The sequence below is a fragment of the Triticum aestivum genome, chromosome 1D (assembly GCF_018294505.1).
Source record: "Triticum aestivum cultivar Chinese Spring chromosome 1D, IWGSC CS RefSeq v2.1, whole genome shotgun sequence".
NCBI lineage: Eukaryota > Viridiplantae > Streptophyta > Magnoliopsida > Poales > Poaceae > Triticum > Triticum aestivum.
In genome coordinates, this window is record NC_057796.1 from 479,192,709 (window position 1) to 479,214,742 (window position 22,034).

At 46.8% G+C, this 22,034-nt stretch overlaps 1 protein-coding gene and 2 pseudogenes across 1 annotated transcript; 1 reads left to right on the forward strand and 2 right to left on the reverse strand.

Moving 5' to 3' along the window:
• Window positions 1-505: 505 nt before the first annotated feature.
• Window positions 506-11,930, reverse strand: LOC123183212 (disease resistance protein RGA2-like; annotated as a pseudogene).
• A 3,104-nt stretch (window positions 11,931-15,034) lies between these two features.
• LOC123183213 (ketol-acid reductoisomerase, chloroplastic) lies at window positions 15,035-18,469 on the reverse strand. Its single transcript, XM_044595975.1, has 10 exons — window positions 18,129-18,469; window positions 17,933-18,025; window positions 17,641-17,706; window positions 17,195-17,335; window positions 16,715-16,942; window positions 16,512-16,629; window positions 16,297-16,436; window positions 16,055-16,222; window positions 15,776-15,931; window positions 15,035-15,594 (listed from the first exon to the last, which is right to left on the reverse strand). The coding sequence occupies exons 1-10, from the start codon at window positions 18,387-18,389 to the stop codon at window positions 15,229-15,231; spliced, it is 1,737 nt and encodes a 578-aa protein (XP_044451910.1). The 5' UTR covers window positions 18,390-18,469; the 3' UTR covers window positions 15,035-15,228.
• A 1,533-nt stretch (window positions 18,470-20,002) lies between these two features.
• LOC123183806 (uncharacterized) lies at window positions 20,003-20,141 on the forward strand (annotated as a pseudogene).
• Window positions 20,142-22,034: the final 1,893 nt, after the last annotated feature.

Sequence of the window (22,034 nt, forward strand, 5' to 3'; positions counted from 1 at the left end):
CGGGTCATGCATATTTGATTGTCTGCTTGTGTGTGGTGTGTGGTAATTATTTTCCAGGGTGATGTGATTGTAAACAAAAATATTATCTTTGCTGTTATAAGTCAAGATAGATGAGTTCTTTGCAAATTGCAAGTGTCAGGTTGTATATATAAGCATTTCCACTACATGCGGTGCTAGTAGTGCAGCTGCTCGCTAGGCATTTGCATTGCCATGGAATCGCTAGTGTTGCTTTTGGTGCATGGACAGTCCAATATTTATGATGTCCGCTCAGAAGATTGACATAATTCTGGTGCAATTGATTCAGTTTTCTAGCCCTTACTGTTATGAACTGAATATGTTTCACGCATCCCAATGGGTTCCAGCATACGGGAGTAACTTAACTCTTTTTTCCCCATCAGGAGCTTTAATTAAATTTGGGTGCAAGATCTAGATCTGCCCTCGCGGGGATAAAGATGAGACAAGGAGCAAATATTATTCATCTGTCTAAAATACTCCCGCTGTCCCAAAATATAAGGTGTCCTTAAATTTCACTGGTCAATGATTTACAAATTTGACTATGATTTGTACTTACAATATATTTACACAATTAGTATGAAGATATATGAAATGAAAGGATTTTGCAAGACAAATCAAGCAATATCATTAATACATTTTCCAATGCATATTCTCTCGATTCCATATTAGTTAGTCGCTAATTTAGTACAAACACAACTAATATGAAACGGAGGCATCAGCTGAGCACTCGTTGGTTAGGGAGTATAGGAATGAAACTGAATTGTTTGCGTCAGTTTTATCTCGATTTCCAGAGCAAGATCATCATATTATTGTCCACCAGCAAGTTAAGCTTCCATCCATAGATAACAGCAGGGACCATGGCAAATGACTAGAATTCATCAGGTAGATAGATACGAAGAAATCACAGATTAGTACCACTGTACAGCAGCAGGTTAACCTTCCACTCACAGCATGTAAAGGCAACAAAACATGTGAATGAAGATCACCAAAGCCTTGTGATCCTAAGTGAAGGTCTCCACTTGTGGCATCAGAAGAGCTCCAAGGATCATCAACATGCCACCCAGATCGCATCCACAAGATTTTGAAACTCATCCTAGATCCTCCTCACATCCCTCCTGGCCGCTGTCTGAGTAGGACTGCAAGGAAGTAGATATAGTTTTCTTGTCAAATACTACCATATTGTCTAACAGAGCTATTAATACGGTTTACCTCCGAGTTAACTTTGTTGCATTTATTATCCTTCGAATGCAGAAGGTATCATTAGACAACAAACAGCACTTACGAGGCCATGTACATGTGAAAGTTTATACAAAACTACTGGTCACTAAAACATACGAGCGGTTTAGAACAAATACCTTTTCTTTGATGTGAGCTAGTTTCATCTTGTTCTTCTCTAACTTACACCATTCAAATAATACATGGCAAACAGAAATACGAAGTTCTTGGAGGTTGGTGATTGCGCTCTCCGGTAAAGAAATGATGCCATTGCAACCATAGAGCTTAAGTGTCTTGAGCAAGGTGAGTTCTCCTAACCATTGCGGTAGTGATGTCAACTTATTGCACTTCTCTAGACTGAGCGATTGCAGCTGTGTAAGTTGCCTCATGTTCTTATGCAATTCCTGTAGGTTGCCCAGGCATAAATTCAGTCGCCGAAGAGAAGTGAGCTCACCCAACCATTCTGGCAATTTATGAATATGATATCCATATAACAACAGTGATTCGAGGGAGGTGAAGGATCGGGTCCTCCATGATGGGATGGTCAGATCCTTGCAACCGTAGATAGCTAAATCACGAAGACCACGTAGCTGGTGAAGCAAACTCCAATGACACAAAGGCAACTCTGAGTCAACTTTAAGTTCACTCACAGGACAAGATGAGGCTGTGTTCCAGGCACACTGTCCCCATGATAGCACATTGTCAGACCTGGATATATACCAGTACACTGCTCTAGGCAGACACAGTTTAAACCTCAAGTTGGGGCAATCGTATATTTCTAGATGCTCAAGTTTAGCCAATATGTTAAACTTTTCTAGGTTTTCCATATGGCGGAGAACAATCTTGCGTAAGTTGGGTGGTTGGACAAGTGTTGGTAGGCTGTTGCATTGAAAATGACACAGCTCCAAGCTCACAAGATTAGGAAGATATTGGCCTATATGCATAAACCAGTGCGGGCAGATGTCATCCATGTAACCCCTTATCTCTAAATTCTTTACAGAGCTTGGTGGCATTAGCACTGTTAGCAACTCGATGTGTTCCATGCCACCATGCCACTTCAATGACAGTGTTTCAATTCTGTTTTTTTCCATCAACCTTATACTGCGTGCCTCTTCTACAGACTTCACATTTTGAAGATCGTCGATACACAACACATCAGGATTTGTATGCTTAAGCCAGACAAGACTGCTGCCAGATCCACTATCAACCGGACGCACGTGAAACCCATCATTTTCCAGTGGGTGGTCCAACAAGCCAAAAAGCCTCGGAATATCCACTTTCCCCACATTTTCTGGAAGGCTAGAAATCTGATTGCAGCCGGAGAGGTTCAGCTACTTTAGTCTGCTAAAACTTTCAGGCACACAAAAAACATAGTCATTCCAAGACATGTCCAGCTGCTCCAGATTGGGAAGGGTACCGATACAGTCAATGAAACTTTGGTTTGCTGATGGGCTGTCCAATAAATAATAACCCTCACAAAATGATGTATTCAAATACCTGAGTTCCGTGAGTTTGCTGATGACCTCTGGCAGCCCTATGGGTCTTCGGCGGAATGATAAATTCAAATATTGGAGTTTGTTAAGGGAACCCAGAGCTTTCGGTATCATTGTAGACTCCGGCGGATCTGGGTATTCAGGAGGTTCAGGTACATCGACGTTCCATGAAGCATCGAGATACCTCAACTGTTTTAGTTGACCAATAGAATCAGGTAACTCTTGTGCACAACATTTGCTTAAATCCAAGACACATAGGCATTTAGCTCCTGATAATGCTTCAGCATGAAGCTGCAAGGAGCCACGGTCGATAAAATGCAGTGCCCTTATCTTGGTGAGTGGATCCATTGATGACTTAAATAACTTAGCAAGTGGATTCATTGATGACTTAAATAGCTTTCTATGATCTGTCAGCCATGCATATCGGCAGGAAGGACTCTCTATGTTAATTTCATTAGCCAGAACTGATCTTGCAAGATCATGCGCCAGGTCATGCATGATCAAGAAATTGTCAGGCTTCATGAACAATGAATAGTAACTAGTCTGCATTAATAGTATAGATTTCATTAACAACTAAGCAGGAAAGGTAAATTCAAAAAACATGTACACATGATATCACACTGAGGTCAAAAAATATAATGAGAATGGAGGGAGTAGAAGAGAATGATTTTCTTCTCTAGTATATGGTACATCCACACCTAGGTTAGTTTGCAATGTTTTCTATATTTTCTCAACAAACAGACTAATCTCAAGGTCCCTACCTGACAATGAACTTCTTAACTGCGGAGCCGTCAAGAGGCACAACCAAATTTGTGACAAAGGCAAAACAGGTCCCTCACTGACATAAGCATGTGAACATTTGCCTTGTAGTCTCTTGACATAACAATAATAGTAGATGATCATGTAGTCTTGATTTCATGGGTTTATATTTTAACTATATCATTTGCAGTTATAAAACAGCCACAATATATGAGGTAACATTAGTAAAACATTAGGTTTCAAAGATCTACCTAATTAAGATGTGTCAATTACTGAATATCAATTATTTGAGAACAAAAGAAGCATGTTGGGAGAGCTCCAATTTTATGAAATAAGATTATTCCAACACAACGGTTATTTGAGAACAAAAGTGGTGGTGCTGTCAGCATTGCTACGAGAATATGCAACTTATGATCAGAACATTTTTACCCGCTAATTGTGACTTTAGATGTTAAACAAAGGGCATGTCTAAAAGCTGCTAACATATTCATCACTGTGGTAACTCACCGATTGTGACCAAGAAGGATGTTCAATGAAGCACGTGCCAAAAAGATGACGAATATATTTATGACCGGTTTGTATATTAGAGAATGTCCTTGATGGCTCAACAAGTCCAAGAGCAATCCATTGGTAAATTAGATCTTCTATAGCCATCCAGTGACCTTTTGGAAAGGTTGCACAATAAGCAAAGCATAACTTCAAGTATGGATCCATACGGTGATAGGTTAGCTGTAAGGATGCATGCACATGATCAGGTGAATATTCTCCTGTGGCAAGAACATCCCAGATCTCACTGTTGTTCACCGACACCCATTCATCAAATTCCATGTTGCCCAACGTATACCCAATAGATTGGGCTGCTAAAGCTAGACCTCCACACTTCTTTGCAATTTCCTTTCCAATCAACTCTAACTGCGCTCTTTCAGCCCTAGTTTCAAATGAACTTTTAATTTTTATGATAGTCCAACAAATGTCATCTGTCAAGGGAGCTAGCTTGTATGGCTCCACTGTGTCTGTGTGAATATTCTGTGCTATAGATTCTTCTCGTGTGGTTACTACCACCACCACTTTGCCCCCTTCACCCAGCTTTAGCATACCCTCCAACTTTTTTAACTGAGATGATTGCCTCTCCCACAGGTCATCTAAGATGATTAGAACCCTCTTACCAGAAAGGAGTTTTTGTAGGCTATTTTCTATCATCTGAAGATCAGTATGCTCACTCTTGTTACCAGATAGCTGTGTTATTATAGAATTCCCAATTTTCTTCATATCAAATGTCTGGGAAACATAGGTCCAAACCCGAGAGTACTCTTTGAACTGGAGATCATTGAAAACCAATTGTGCCATGGTTGTCTTCCCAATGCCTCCAATACCATATATCGGAAGGAATGTGATCTCTTGTGTGCTGCTCTCAGATAAAATTGACAATATTTTCTGTTTTTCTTTGGTCCTTCCGATGATTAATGCTTCTTTCATGGACGATGTTGTCTCCCGTATATCACCAACTTGCTGCAAATTAGAGTTATTATCTTTTGCCATGGAACTGCAGTTCTGGTGTTCATTTGTTATATTGTCCTGCTCATCTCTCGTCGTCTTCAACGTGTTACCCATTGTATATTTGGGACCAGTTGCCAGATAAAGGGGCACATCTGTCAACTGCAACAACTTTTTATGTGTAAGTACATGGAAAAGAGCAGTAGAATTATCACGATCATGATCACATAGTCTCCTAACTCTCTAGGATTATTATGCTATATATGTGCGTAAGCTAAGTTATTGACAATCTTTCAATTAAACTGCTCTTCAAAATGTGCAAGCCGGCAGAGGAAAATGCTGTAATACCACGTGAAATGACACCTTGGAAAAAAGACACCATTCCCAAGAATAAAAAAATGCAACATATACTAGAATGGCAAAATGCAAGACAATGAACACATCGGCTGCCTTTGTTGTAGAACTCCGAGGAGGCAGAGAGAGGGGCCTTTTCCTTTATTTATAGCAACTAAGTTACAATAACTCAATGATTAATACGATATCCTAATCCATCAGACTAGTACTCCTTATACACGACAAAAGTCACGTATGGCATCCAAGCCAAACAAAGTATAGAAACCTCACGTTTTCTGACTCAAACTAAACCAAGAAGCTTTGGATTATTTCCAACAGCCTCTGTACTCTGATCATGCTATCCTCTAAGCCAGACGGTGGCTCATACGAGTTTGACGCCACAGTAACAGTCACACGACAGAGCATGATTTTTTGAATGTGCAATCTCTTTTTTTTCCGTTGCTGGAATTAGACGAAAATAAAATGAAGTTTCTTCTACATAGATTAAAGAGGGAGGAATTAAAAAGAAGCAGAAGTAAGTTTTGCGTCTGAAAACAAAATGAATAGGAAAGGAGGAGCTGCAAAAACTACAACCGCTACTAGTCCATGTAGCCAAACAATTGTCTTGTACCAATTGTAAAACAAATGATCTCTAGTTCATTTAGTTTGCATTAAGTACGCAGATTATACCTGTCTCTTGGGAATACGAGTTTCTGTCTCATTCAGGGTATCCAGGATATCTGCTACAGAGGGCCTATTATCTCTTTCAGAATCCACACAACGTATTGCTAATTTGATACACGTCTCCAGCTGACGTATTTCCTCTGATCGGTAATTTGATGTGGCTTCAACCATAGTACAGTTGGTAAGTACCTACAAAACCGCAATATAGAAATATAATTTGAGATGGGCAATACAAAAGTATGATGTACGATACTTGTTCAAATGTGGCTATGTGCACAGAAATACTCTGTGCTCAATATCACATATGACATTCCAGATAATCAGTTTAGCTACAGAATATCAAATGTGCACAGAAATGTACGATACTTCTTTCTATTAGGTTCTCTCCTCTCCTTACTCTGTCCTAGCATTCCGTGTCCATCATCCTAGAAGGAACACAGCCGTAACTCCCAATGACGGCCTCGCCATAGCCGACACGCTTTGGAGTGCGGCCCGGTTCGGCACGGTTCTTTTAGAACGTGCCGCGAAAAACGAGCAACCACACCCGCATTAGAACGTCTTGCCTATAGATGGCCCCTCCAACTGCGCTTTTGTCTACGCCCCGCGTGCTCTCCTCCTCTCATGTACTCTCCCGCACGTTCCTCTGCTCACACCCTACTCATCAACCACCGTCCTATGGTCGGGGGACCTTTCGGACCCCTTCGGGCAAGGTTGCCTTGTCTCGGGATGAGGTTGTTGTGGCCGGGTCTGAGTGGACATGTTTTTTTCACGCTAGATAGTCGTAGCGTAATTAGCCTCCATTGACCACCTGACCTACCGCACGGCTAGGCTAGGATCAAACTTAACGCTTATCTAATATCGTTTGCCAGCCTGATTTGTAATTCAAATTTTTTTCTCTCCTTGATTAATAAAAAGGGCAAAGCTTTTCCCTTTTTCTTAAAAAAAACACAGTTTGCCTGTAGGTTTTGCTTTCCCATTTTTCCTCTCAGGGCTATCTTTGTTGTCAGTTTGTCACTACTAGCTCCACGGAACGACGGCCTCTGCTTGTTGTAACCTCACGCGGTAAATGTGCATTGCGTCGAGCCAGTGTCTGTGATACCGATGATGGCCGTGACAGAGGCAGAGGTCAACAAGCTGTCAGCATGCACATTCGTCCATGTAAATAAATATAATCTAAAATTTGTTTATTTATGTCTGTCCATGTAAATAAATATGATCTTATTGGCGTGTATATTCGCGTGCAAAATATAAACATCATGTTTAGTACTCTATGTCGTTCAGTTACGTGCACCGTTGTTTTCATCCTAAGATCACATATGTGGATGCTACGTGCTGCGTAAAATAAATGGTGGTTTGTGGGCTGCATGCCACCACAACGGCTTAGAATCTGGTGAGTTAGATGATATTCACCTGCGTCTCCCGAAAAAGAAGTGTTCACAACCACTCAAAAGGATGCCACTTTGGAGGCGCCTAGACACATGCTCAGACCGATGCGGTGGCTGCCCCTACCGACCTTCTCTGAACTTTTTCTAAAAGAATTAAACTTTCAAATTTAAGGACACGTAAAACAAAATTTAAACTAAAACTTAAATACTAATAAGAAACCTAATCTAGGTCAACGACGGGAAGGGGGCTCGTCATCGTGCGTGCACCAACCTCCTCACCGCCGCAGCCTCGCGCACCACCTGATGGTGCCCCTCCTCCATCTGCAGGCAAGCGGTGTGCTCAGCCTCAACCTGGGCTTGCAATGCCATGGCAGCTTGTCATTCCTCCGTCATGGACTGGCAGGCGGCCACCTCCCTCGCTGCACTAGGAACGGAGATATCTCTTAACACGGCCCTCAATGTCCGCATTAGTCTGCTCAACGGCTACTTCCCGCATGCATCCGCCGTTGGATTCTCTCTCGTCTCTGGGTGTCAATGACTCCAACAAGGTGGCCTGCTCTGGCACGCAAGGTGGTTGCTTCTGCGCCTCCTCCGCACCCTCTTCCTCTCCCTCCGCAACCTCTTCCTCTTCCTCCGCCTCCTCCTTGTCTTTGTGGTCTGGAGGCAGAGGAGATGTCTAGAGCGGTGGCGGCAGTCATGGTGGCCTACATTGTGGCGAAGTAGCGAGAAGAGAAGGGCGAGATGGGAGCATGCAGACCATTTTATAGGCTTGGAGATATGCAGGAAACGGTGCTGAGGGCGGGAACCGACGCGTCGGTTTAATGCCAGTGACGCATGGGGAAGATGCACCACCGCAGCGTCGGTAGCGCCAGCGTAGGGAACCAAGAAGGTTGTCCAGCGCCATTGGGCACCATTAAAACAACACTGACCAGCCTCTGTGCCGATGGTAGGCCAGGCCCGCCTATCAGAGTCGGTGTGTATGGGCGTGTACAGCACCCCCGAGCTTCCCTGAAGGTTGGGGACGAACAAGGGGTTGTCAGACAGTTTTTCGGGCTGTCCAGACCGATTGGGGCACGGTTAGGAGGCTATTTCATGTCCGGACCCCCATTGGGCCGATTGGAAGGCCTATGGGGGCACCAGTGGAGATGCTCTTATGCCGATTTTTTTTGACGGCTTACAAAATAAGCTGCCCCCCTCCCCGGCTTTTTCTACAAGCCATCTATCTTATTACTTAAAGGCCTTATGTGAGAAGTTGGGGAGGGACGGCTTATTTTCTAATCACACCCATTGATGTGCTTTAATTTTCATGCAAAGGAATGTTCGGATAGCAAAGGAACACCTCTCAACATGTATAGTGCCGTCTACCGTAAGGTCTAAAGATTATGTTTTAGTTACGTAATGTCCGGTTTAGCACAGGAACAACATGACAGGGTGTGACCATTGGCGCCTCATGAGTTTATTAAGTTATTAGCTCATTACTTGGTCAATCAAAATGCACAAGTGTAGACATCAAACATATTCCTGATCGGTGGTTTGATATTATGAACTAAAGGAAAAGGTTAATTGCCAAAACTAAATGTCTTTTCTTACCTGCTGCATTAATTGTGCCACATTGCCCACTTCAAGATAATTGGAGTAACTTGCAGGTGCTGTCATTATCTCTATCATTACAACACCCAAACTAAAAACATCATTCTTAGGTGAGATTATGCAATATTTTATGAATTCTGGTGGCATGTACTTCCTGCATAATACCAAGGACACAATCAGTGCAGATACCATTTATTCAATTAGAAAATAAAGAAAAAATCGAAATCAGCCATTCCACGCGCTACTTACCGGGTTCCTACGGCTTTTTCTGTGACATGAGTGTATGATTGAGTGAAGAGCCTTGACAATCCTAAATCCGCCACTTTAGGCTCCATGGAACTGTCTAGTAATATATTAGCGGGCTTCAAATCAAGATGCAAAATTTGTGGTACACATTTGTGAAGGAAATTTAAACCTCCACAGACCCCCTTTATAATATTGTAACGTGTGCTCCAATTAGGTGCAAAAGATTGGTCTACACAAATTGACAAAGGGAAAATGGGAATTCAGTTTCACTTAAACACATAAGAAAATGATCGTGTTTTGTTTAAGTTAAGTTGTCATACCATGAAGACGCGTGTCTAGGCTTCCACCCTGCAAGTACTCAAAGCAGATTGCTTTATATATATGTTCGCTAAAATCACCATTGCGCTCAACAAATATTTTCTTTGTTTCATAACAATAACCGACTAACTGTACAATATTTCGATGCTTAGCCCTCAAAAGGTTACCAACTTCATTTTTAAACTGTTGGTCATCAATTCCTCGCGCTGCATCAACAAGAAGCAACTTCACAGCAATATCTCTCCCATTGTAAACTCCCTGCTTGACATAAGTATTGTACATGAGTTGTCTGTTTATAACTGAAATGTTTGTTACCAGTTCAAACTTGACATCTGCTGGAAAACCAAATATCAAGTCTTTAACTCATACTGCCTCCGTATTGAAAAATAAGACGTTTTTTGACACTGTTATAGACTCTAAAAACGTCTAATAAAAAGTTACAGAGGTGGTACCTTGTAAACATCTGCAAACCCGCCCCTTCCAATTCTTGAGCCCACTGAGAATCCGTTGGTAATCTCTTCTAAGATACTTAATGATATATGCTTTGGTGTAGTCATATCATATCAGCTAACTTGGACCTCCTGTACATAAACAAAAGAAAAAGTGTGAAAAACTTCTTGTAGTTTACTATTGTGAAGGCAATTTCTAGATAGCCTGTTTAATTTGCCTAAGATTCTATGTATTATGTGGGACGTATTCATGGGTAAGTTTTACTGACATACTGTAGTACATATATAGAGCATGCATGGCTGCAGAGTGAACACGATGAACACATATGGGCAATAATTAAATTTAAAACTAGCATGAACACAGATTTTGTAAGGAGCTTTGTTATAGGATGAACAGAAACGAGAAGGGTCGTAAATCGCTAACCTGGATGAAACAGAATGCCCGGCCGAAAAAGTTGCCTCTATGCACGGCATCCACTGGTATGCAATCTGGACCATGCACATGCATATGGATCAGCAACCATCATTTAAGACGAAGAGTATACCGGACAATTCTTTTGTGTACACGACCAAGTATTCCCCCCAATGTTCGGATCTAGTGGCACAACAGCCTCTGCTGTATTTTCTATCCAGTCTCACGCGCAGGGCCATACAAGTGCCGATATGTGGTTAGTCTGGTACTGGTCACAAACGAGGACGATTTCTGCTCATCTCGGCCTACCAGTTCTATATGCATTCTGTTCCGTACAGCGACGGAATCGTTTGGGAGGGCCGCGGTCGGTTTTCACGCGTCGATCGAATGAACAATCCTAGACGCACGGATGATTACAGGCATCTCACGGATCCTTAACGCTAATTAATCTCTTCATAATCAAAAACTGCCATCTAATCACAATCTCCAATCAAAAACTACCATCTAATCACAATCCGTTGAATCCGTAACAACCTGTCCATGCGTCTAGCATTACTCTGATCGATCTATTAAAAAAACAGCGCCGGTACAAAAAAAATCAATGCCTCGATCTCAAAGTGATGCAACAAGTTTCAAAAGAGACATACACAACGCACGGTGAAATTTTTCCATGGATAAAACACCATATTACTGTAATAAATATTTCTTATAGCCAAACACAACGTCTTTTTGGACACATCCCAACCATCTTAATTAGTCACTCCGGCCCAGACTGAGCCCAGCATCGATACAACAAATTCGGCTAATCTAGCAATACAACCAAAATCGTATTACCGTTTTTGTGTGAACTTTATCAGAACCAAGGTCTGAAGCAATCCATACCATAAGCAAGAAGCGGCAGCACAGATTTTATCAGACCCGAGGTCTGGCGCAAAGCACTGCAGGTTTGCAAAGAAATTAGACAGTCTTTCCACACTTGATCCGATCCAATACTGAAGTGATTCAGAAACAAGAAGTGCCAATTAATAGTGGAACATCAGACCAGTCCATCTAATCCTGATACACTCCTAGTTGCAATCCTGATTCAGAAATTTAAAGCGTCGTACTGTATTTTTTACTCGTGGGTCAACACACCACGCCACATGCGGATTCAACGCTTCAAATGCATCTGTTGTGAAACTGCGGAGGTCCAAAATAAATTAACATTAAAAAAGTAATCTAGATCTTACCTGAAGCGAAGCCTCCTAGACAGAAGATCTGCCTCCTCCGGCGAGAGTAGGCACGGCGGTCACCGCGGGGTCGTGGGATCTGACCGAGACCAACGACGTGGAACTAGCTAGCTCAGACTGGATCCGGCCGGGGGCGTGCTTTCCATGGCCAGATTTTGGCAGCGGAGGCACACCAGCCGGCCTTACCCGCCCTCCCGACGATATCAACACCGGGGTTGAGGTCTGGCAGTGCCGGTCTTCAGACCGATGCAGAGCGAGGAGGGAGAGGGCGTGGGAAAGGGTTGTTGGCGGGGACTGGAATGATGGATGGGAGAGGGAAGAGGCATGAGTGGGCCCCGCGTGCTTAGAGCATCTCCAACGGCCGCACAAAATTCTCGCACCCAATAAAAGTTATAGCGCGCCACTTTAGCACTTTTAGTGCGCCGGGACCAATATTGCTTTAGCAGACGCCTAAAGACGCGCGCCCAAAAAACAGACAGTGCAAATTGTGAAGCGCGCGCAATCCGGAGCCTAAAATATGCTGCGCGCGATAGCGTTTTTTCAGCGCCCAAAAATTTTTAGCGCTACAGCTTCTGCTGGAGCTGTTGGGCGCCAAAAAAACGAATTTTTAGTGTGCGGAGCTCTTTTTGGGCGCCTGTTGGAGATGCTCTTATTGACTTCGGCGCGGGACGTCGCACTGACATTAGCCGAAACAAATCAAAGAGCTCGGGGGCATATCACGTGTCTTGTGCCTCACCCATCGCAACAATGCACGACATCAGGCCAAACTCCAACGCGCCGATGTAAACGGACGCAGGTTTTATCCGCTTTATGCCCGATTTGAGTTGGTTGTAGGCGCATTCTCCGCGCTGCGTTCGATCAGTGCGTCCAATCGGCCGACGCATTTTTCGCCCGCGTTCAAAGCAAAATTAATCGAAAAAGGTCAGCGGCCAGAGTTCATGCCAGCGGCCACAGTTCTTGCCGGCGGCGATGCCAATGGTCGGCATAAAGCTGCAAAAAAGATACAATTCATGCCGGTGCACTTGCCAGCGCCCAACATAGTTGTCAGCACACAAAAATGGCGGTAGTTCAACCACGTCATACATCTCGGCCGTGGTCATGCCAGCACACTTGCCGAAATACAAAAAAGATGGTGCTCTTGGCCATCTAGCTTGAGCATCTCCTTTTGCCTCTTCTCGAACCAATGCCTTCTTCTCACGGACACCTTGTTCAAGTCCACCATCACGATCTTCATCTCCTTCACCATGCAAGCGAGCGCCACCTCTTTTGCTTATTTTCCTTTGCATTGGTCGCCTCTATCTCAAGCTTCTTCGCTTGAATGTCCTCCTCCATCTCTAGGTTCTTTGCTTGTATGTCGGCCTCCATCTCGAGCTTTTTTTTTGTATCTCGATGTAGGCCTTCATTTGCTCCTCTTTCTCTTGTCGACGATTCTCCTCCCTTGCCTCCTTTTGGGTCATCATGCCTTGCAAAGTTTCCTGCAAGGCAAATGTGCCGCCTCATGCTTCTACTCCATCTTGGAGTCGGTCTTTCCCCGCGGCCGCTTCTCTCCCTCGCCATGCTCTGCAACGGCCTCTGGCCCTTCATTCTTTTTGAGGGTGGCATATTGCTCCTTGAACTTCTTGTCATTATGAACGATCGTCCAACAATAGGTGAGGGTGAATGGCTTGTTCCCATTTTGGGCCTTGAATGCTTCCAATGTTTGGATTGCCTACAAACCAAATGAAGACACGAATGTACATTCATATGCAATGGACATGCAAGCACCATGCAACGGAAAAACGGGAATGGAGATGAAGAAATTGTATACCATATCTTTGATACTGAGGCCACTCACGGGACGGCCTTCTCTGCTCTCAAGGCTGGCATAAAACTTGTCGCACTCTTGTTGGATGAGCCCCCACCTCTTGGAGATGGACACCCAACCACCCCTGCTCTCAAACTTGTACTGTGGGAATTTCTTGAGTTCATGGAATTAGGCATGAACTCTCAACCAGAAAGGTTGATCCTTCTTGCTCCGATCTTGGGATCTTGTTCAATATCTCTCCAACATTCGCAAATGAGCTTGGCCTCATCCTTTGTGTATGCATGTGTTTGAATGCTTTGCCGCTCCTTCCTCTTGGTCGTAGTCGTCCGGGAATTCTTGGCCTTGCGTGAAGGTGTCGTCCATGCCCTCCTGGCCTGGCGTGATGGTGTCAGCCATGTCCTCTTGGTCTTGCATGAAGTGGCCGCGAATGTCTTGGCTTTGGATCTCGTCGGGATCGAAGCCCGCGCCACACGCCACCCTCGAAAATGATGTTCTCCATGATGAAAAGATTGGTCGGGTCATCATCCATCGATGCCAACATTGCGTAGAATAGTTGGCGTGCATCCGGATGGTTGCCAGCGGGGATTTCGCGCAACCGCTTCCTTTGCCCCCCGGTGGATGACCCATGGGCCATGGGTGTGGTGTTTAGGTCGATGGGCATGGGCGCGGGCGTCTGCGACGCGATCACACTACCTTCCGGTGAGTAGTCCGCGGGTGGTTTTACGGTTGGGGATGGAAGTCGGGCGTGTGCGGCGTGGTGGACGCGCGCGGCGACTCTGCCATTGCGGACGAACTGTCGATGAGCCCATGCTGGCCGCGACCATGGCGACAGTGACTAGAATGGCTGGCTGGTCGTGGCCATGGTTGAACCCTACCAGTAAAAGAGGCCGTTGTGTGGCCTTGGCGACGAGGTTCTGATTATCACCTGTTGGGTGGGCGGCGGCAGTGAGGGCGGCCGCGTTGGCGGCTTCCAGCTTGTCGGCCTTCACCTTCCTCCGGCAAGCCCTTTTGTCCGACTGTACGGTCCACTGCACCGGCATCTGCTCCTTCTTGGGCTTGGTCGCCTTTTTGCGGACAACACGGGGCTTGTCAGCGGTGGAGGCGAGGTTTGGCGCGTCGGCCATGGCGAGCAGGTGGGTGGTTTTGTGGGGAAGGGGGGGGGGGGATGTGTCGGGTCAGGGGAGGACAAGGTGGGGCGTCGCGTGCATCCGCGTCGACACAAACCGGCCCAATTTTGAGGCTAAAATGGGTCACGGGCGGACAAAAAACGAACACTAGAACTAACACTTGGTCCGGTGAGACCTCCACCGCAGCATGCCGTGGACTCCACCCTGGAACAGCACTGCCTCCCCTTTCGACCAGAATGTCACGGGAACGACCATATGCGCCGTTGCCCTTCCAGATCCCCTGCCGGTAAAGCTCAGGATCCCCTCATCTGGATCAGGGAGCGACTCCAAGCTTTGTGCGAAGCTAGGAATAGGATCCAACGAGGGGAGGCAACGGCAACGCATGCAGCCGCTCGTGCTTCCTCCACGCTCCTCACCGCCACCTCGGCGAGCAGCAACACATCTCGCTGATTAGCGACGAGTTACACAAACAAGCAACATCTAACCGGACGAACCAACTTTATTATTCTGGAAACGAAGACGACTCACTCTACCCAGCAGCAGCTCACGAGTTCAAACCAGCTAGTCGCACACATACATTACAGTCCATGAATGTCCATCCATCAAAAACCAACTCTCCTGCCGGGCCCCGACCGGCCCGGCGCAGCTTAGTTAACTTAGGTGCAAGGGGCGAGCCTAGGAGGACTGCCGGAGCTCAGGGCGCACGAAGTCGGCGTCGGCCGTCACCGAGATGTCGACGGTGGGCCTCAGCTCGGCGCAGACCTCGATGGCGCCGTGGACGGGGTCCGACATGAAGTTGCTGATGAGGTCCTGGTTGATGGGCTCGTCCTTGTCCACCGTCACGAACGCCTGCTGGGTCAGGATGTAGTCGAAACGGGGCGCCCACTTCCTCGACCCCAGACGCGCCGTCGTCGAGCAGTTGTCCACCATGAAGGCCACCCCGCGCGCGTGCATGAAGGGGTTCAACGAGTCCACCGACTCGATCACGCTCTCGTTGATGATCTCAGAGTAGGAGTGCCCCTTCTTCCTCAGCACCTCGATCTGCAGTTTAGAAAGGGAAACAGGCCAGATCAGTAATTGCTTTCGGTTCATGTAGAGTAATCAATCATTCAGGAAGTGTAATCTACAGCTTACACATCGCAATCGACTCGAATAAGATGTCAAGCCATCGTATTCTAGTGCACTGGTATAATATGTAACGAGTGGAGAGGAGGAGCCTGACCTGGGCCATCATAAGTGCAACATAAACTCCAGCCGTGAAGGGGTGGAGCGGGCCAAGGTCACCATCTGGCCGGGTCGAGCGCACCTTTTCGCCGACCTTCCACATGCGAGTTTGGTCGATTTTGCCCATAGGGAAAGCAGGAAGGCCTTCCTTGTCCTGTGCAAGCATAAAGAAAATGAGATGGTGAATAATCTTGTCTTATTTGGTGTCCACACCAAAAACTTAATCATGGAAAGAATCAGGATGGTAAGTTGCAGTTTTAATAGCAGAACAACTTACATAAAACCTCCGACCAGCCAACACAACACTCCGGATTTCACTTCCAGAGGCAACATCTTCGTAGCATTCGTAGAGTATGTCTATGCAAGGGTAGAATGATGCACTGTATGCCTTGTTGAACTCCTTTTTGCCTTCCTCACTCAAAGAGTTGTACACCTCAAGCATCCCCTGGTAAAAAGGGGGGGAATTGGACTGATAAGTAAAGATTAAAGGTGGTTACCAAAAGATTAATCAAGGCATACCTTCTTTGAGATGGTCTTAGAGATAATTCCAGTGATGCCCTCCACGGTGCTTTTGTATGCCAGCTCCTCGTCCATTCCTTGCTCTGTGTATCTCCTAAAGAGAGCCTCCACAATGCCATGGACAGCGCCCAGCAAAATTCCTGGACAAAAACTGGTTAGCAACAACGCAATCATAACAGGCAACATAGAGTCACAAAGAAGAAAAAGAGATTCACCTCGCTCCCCAAAGATATCACTCTTGTACTCCTGTTCTAGAGTAGTAGCAAAGGTGAATGGGGATCCTAGTGCAACCGACCATCCAAGAGCAACATCAGTGGCCCTTCCATCAACATCCTATACATCAAAAGGAGCACACACACACAGTTGCTCAGTGCATAGCTGCATGTCTTCAGACCAAATCGATAGTTGAGTACCATACCTGGTGGACAGCAAAGCTAGCGTTGATGCCAGCACCATTTACTTCCTTGCCCTGAACATACAGTCTCCGAACCGACGGGCCCATCCCCTTGGGACACACAGCAACGACGCTGATGTTTTTGGGGAAATCAAGGCCATGTGATTGCAGATGACCAAGGAGAAACCCATGAGATAAACCAAGAATGCTGTTTGGTTTCATGTGAGAGAAGATCTTCTCATAGTTGTCTGCCTGCAGAAAGTAAATGAGAACTTTAACTACAAGGATATAATAAACTGATGGTGGGACTCAGACAAATGTATCATGCAGTGAATGATAGATACTAGTATGCTCCAGATCGAACATGCAGGTTAAATATAATTAATTAAACCAACAGGATGCAAAGAAACATCATCCTGAAGCTGAGCCTGATCCAAACAAACAATTAACAAAGGAAAGCTTAAAATCATGCAGAAAGCTAGTGAGCATAAATGAAAAGCACACCTGGGCAGAATCTGAAATCAACAGCAGCACAAGATCACTGCCAGAGACCGTCTCCCATATGTCTCCCAAGGTTCCGTTCTCCTCGGTGAATCCAGCACCACGTGCTTCCTCAAAAGACTTGGAACCTTTCCTGAGGCCAATCTGAAAGCGAAAAGACAGCTTATTGAACAAGTGGCGTTTATACTGCCAAAGTACATAACAAAGATATAAGCTGACACAGAATTTGCATATTCCAATTTGTATAGCATCAAATTCTCACTTTAAGCAAGAACGTGTGATAAACAATGCCCAGTGCAAGTTATAAAGCTAAAGAAAACAATAAGGTTTAGCTGTGGATTTTCCACTCACGGCTGCAAAGCCAAAGCTTGAGAGCTTTTCACTTAAACACACAGTGAAAACTCAATCCCATGTGTAAGGCTGGATGCTACTACATGAGAATAGCTAACCTTGACGACGATGTCAGACTTGGCTTCCACCAGGGAATCCCTCAGGTTCTGGGCCTGCGCCGGACCCTGCAAAAGCACCATGACAAATCTCTGTTAGAGCAAGCAGACAGACCTGCAAACTCTGAACCTACCAAGTGGCAGAACAGAACAGAGCAAATCTGTGTGAAATCGGCCACTCCGTTTGACCGATGTGCATATCCAAGCAGTGTCTCGAGTAGACAGACATGTAAATCTCTCGAGTGAGGAAAGAAACTGTGCAGGGAGGGGAGGAAAGGGGAAGCTGGGAGTGGACCTGGGAGCCCCATCCGATGACGCCGATCTGCTTGACGCCCTTGAACGCCTCCGGGAGCAGCGGGAAGAGGTTCCGCCCGCCCCTCACGATGTACTGCAGCCGCACACGGAACAAATCGTAAAAATCGAGAGCAAAGAGCAAGCCCGGAGATGGGAGGGGGGATAACGAGAGTGATGGAGCGGGGGCGCGTGCGTACCTCCTCGTGGCCGGCGAGGGAGACCTTCTCCTTGTTGAAGACGGCGGTGTCGAAGTCGAGCGACGGCATGGCGGCGCCGACCTTGGCCGGGGCCGCGACCATGGCGGCGACCGCGCGGCGGCGGGTTAGGGCGCATGCGGGGTGGGATGCGGCCGGGGAGAAGGCGACGGAGGAGGATGCGGCGGCGGCGGCGGCGGCTAGGGTTTTGGGGTGGGAGAAGGGGGCGAGGGTGGATGCCGCGGAGGAGGTGGGCGCCGCCATCGTGTCCGTCTCTGGCCTCTGGGGGGAGCGAAGGGCGGCTGGCTCTCTGCTGCTGCTGCGGCCGGGGGTGGTTGGTGAGGGGTTTGGGGGCAGGGGTGACCTGGATGGATTTATACGCCTCGCCCGGCCGTCCGATCCCATCGACGGCCGCGATGCCACCCACTGCGCCAGTACAATATTCTGGGTGGTTCGCACGTTGCGCGCATGGAGATGCGCGCGCGCGCGCGCTCGCCGTCGTCCTCCTCTTTGTCTTTGGCCTGCGCACGCACGCCTCAACGGCACCTTTGGCAGCACGCGCGGCGCTCTCGGCCTCGTCGGAGGGCGCGCGGCCGCCGTGAACGCAACGCACGGCAGATCCGGCGGTGGCCGGCCGTGTCGCTGCCAACGGTGGACAACTGGATGCCACAGCGCCGGCGGTGGGTCTGTGGGCGCACGGCGTCACAGGTCGCCGTCCGGCGGCATCTCGGGACGTATCCTGTGGGTGGGGCACACGGATCAGCTCTGAAAGCCACGCCCGGGGAAAGGCTCGCTCACGGATTACACACACTTTTCCCGACCAAGTGCTTCTGTGGTCTAAAAATCGAGTACGTAAATCATTTGATACGGATCATAGTCAACATTATTTTTATCTTCTATATGTTTTTTGGTATTGTAACAACATGGTATTCATTTTGTCATATGATACTCACTTGCACACATGACATATATTTTTTTTTCTTACTCACGCTCTGTGCGTTATTTGTACGTGCATATATTGCTTACTTCTTCTCGGCCTCGCTTAGTCGTTTGAACATCAGCTATGACAACAATTCATGAATACTTATGCTCGCCTCTATTCTAATCATGTGTGTTAGACGATAGGCTTAAGTTGTAACGTGACAATGTCACGATTGTGATTGTGTGCGTGTGTGTTATCTTGTAACCCAAGGCAGGTGGTTAGAGGCTAGCTCTATCTCTTGTAGATATTCTGTATAGCTTGGATGAGGGGCCAAGCCCAAAACCACCTGCCATATCTTGTACCTTGTTGAGTATATAAGCACGCACGCGTCCCTGCCAAGAGGCATACGCTTCACACCAAAACCTCTAGTTTTTACATGGTAATCAGAGCCTACCTCGGATTCATCCATGGCGAGCTCATCCGCAAATACGTTCCCCTCATCTCCTTTTGCACACATCGCCACAGAGAAGCTCTCGAGAGGGAACGAAGCCCTTTGGCGCGCCACCGTCCTCTCTGCCATCAGGGGGCGCAGATGGCGGGCTTCCTCGATCTGGAGCAGGAGGTGCCGCCCATGTTGATCGAGGTCACTAGCGACGACGGCAAGACCAAGTCGAAGGCCCCCAACCCTGAGTTCGGCACCTGGTACGCTCGCGATCAGCAGGTTTTCTCTTACCTGTTGACTACGCTACCACGTGAGATGGCCATTCAGGTGGCGACTTGCCACACCGCAGCAGAGCTGTGGAACACCGTGCAGGGGATGCTCAACTCGCATACCCGAGCGCTGTCTGTCAACGTCAGGATCGCGCCGGCGAATCTTCAGAAGGGCAACTCCACCATTACAGAGTACGTTGGTAAGATCAGAACCCTTTGTGATGAGTTGGTTGCCTCAGGAAAAAAGGTGGACGAAGAAGATGTGGTTTCGCACATCCTTGCCGGGCTGGAGGAGGAGTTCGACCCCGTGGTGTCTGCCATGTGCTCACGGGTCGAACATGTGACTGTCCCGGAGCTGTACTCACAGCTGCTGAGCTTCGAGACGCGTATGAATCTTCGCGGGGGAGCCTCCCAGTCCTCCGCCAACGCTGCGTCACGTGGGCGCTTCAACAACTCCAACAACAAGCAGAACGGCAACGGCGGCGGCGGTGGTGACCGCGGTCGCGTCTTCAACAGCAAACAAGGCGGCGGCGGTGGTGACCGCGGCCGGAACTTCAACAACAAGCCCAACGGCGGTGGCGGCCGTGGCAACCCAGGAGGAAACGGCGGCGGCTTCAACAACAACTCCGCCGCCAGACCAACGTGCCAGATCTGTGGCAAAGTTGGGCACGTGGCGTGGAAGTGCTGGAAGCGCTACGACTCCTCTTACCAGGGAGGGGAAGAGCGCTCGGCAAATATTGCTGCTCCTCAGTACGGCATAGACACAAACTGGTATATGGACAGTGGTGCAACTGACCATATCACCGGTGACTTGGAGAAGCTCACAGTCCGGGAGAGGTACACCGGCAATGAGCAAATTCACACAGCCAACGGATCAGGTATGGCGATTAATCATATTGGTCATACAACTATCTATACCCCAGATCGTGATCTTCACCTAAATGATGCTCTTCACGTTCCGGAGGCCACTAAAAGTTTGATCTCTGCAAGTAAACTTGCCCTTGATAATGACACTTTCGTTGAAATTCACCCTCATTTTTTTCTTGTCAAGGATCTGGAAACGAAGAGGGTTCTATTTCGCGGCTGGGGTAGGAGAGGTCTCTATCCTCTCAAACACATCGGGAGAAACGTCACGAAGCATGTGCTAAGTGTCACCAAGCCATCTTCGGACTGGTGGCACCGACGTTTAGGTCACCCATCTTCCATTGTTGTTAGGAAGATCGTTAGTGAGAATAAACTCCCGTGTGCTAGCAATGATGATAATAAATTTGTATGTGACGCATGCCAAAAGGGCAAAAGTCACCAGCTACCATATCCTCAATCTATGAGTGAATCAAAATTTCCTTTGGAACTTATCTTTTCTGATGTGTGGGGTCCTGCCGTTGAAACCGTAGGTAGAAAGAAATACTATGTGAGTTTTATAGATGATTTCAGTAAATTCATATGGATCTACCTTATCAAACATAAGTCTGAAGTTTTCCAAAAATTCCATGACTTCCAAAATCTTGTTGAACGACAATTTGATCGAAAAATCCTACCTCTCCAAACAGATTGGGGAGGGGAGTACGAAAAGTTGAATTCCTTTTTCACCAAAATAGGAATTTCTCACCATGTCTCCTGCCCCCATGCTCATTAGCAAAACGGGTCAGCTGAACGTAAACACCGTCACATCGTTGAAGTTGGCCTATCCTTGCTTGCTCAAGCCTCCATGCCCTTGAAATTTTGGGATGAGGCCTTCATTGCTGCTACCTATTTAATCAATAGGATGCCAAGCAAAGTTATAAACTTTGAGACTCCACTCACTCGATTATTTGGTGACACACCAAATTATTCTTCCCTACGCATATTTGGTTGTGCTTGTTGGCCGAATCTTAGGCCCTACAATACTCATAAACTCCAATTTAGATCCAAACAGTGTGCCTTCCTAGGATACAGTAATCTTCACAAGGGATATAAATGCCTACATATATCTACCGGCAGAGTCTATATTTCCAGCGACGTGGTATTTGATGAAAACATCTTTCCTTTTTCCACCTTGCATCCTAATGCGGGTGCACGGTTGAGAGCCGAAATCCTCTTGTTGCCACCGGAGCTTTTGAAATCTACTGATTAGGGGGATGATAGTGTTGATCATATTGTTAATGGTGCTACTAATCCGAGTCCTCATGCTGCAGGAAACAGTGAAAAAAATGTGGCAGAAAATGGCAATTTGCATCATGATTTTATGCAGCACATCAGTCCAAATACGACCAGCGCAGAACACGAGGATGATCCGG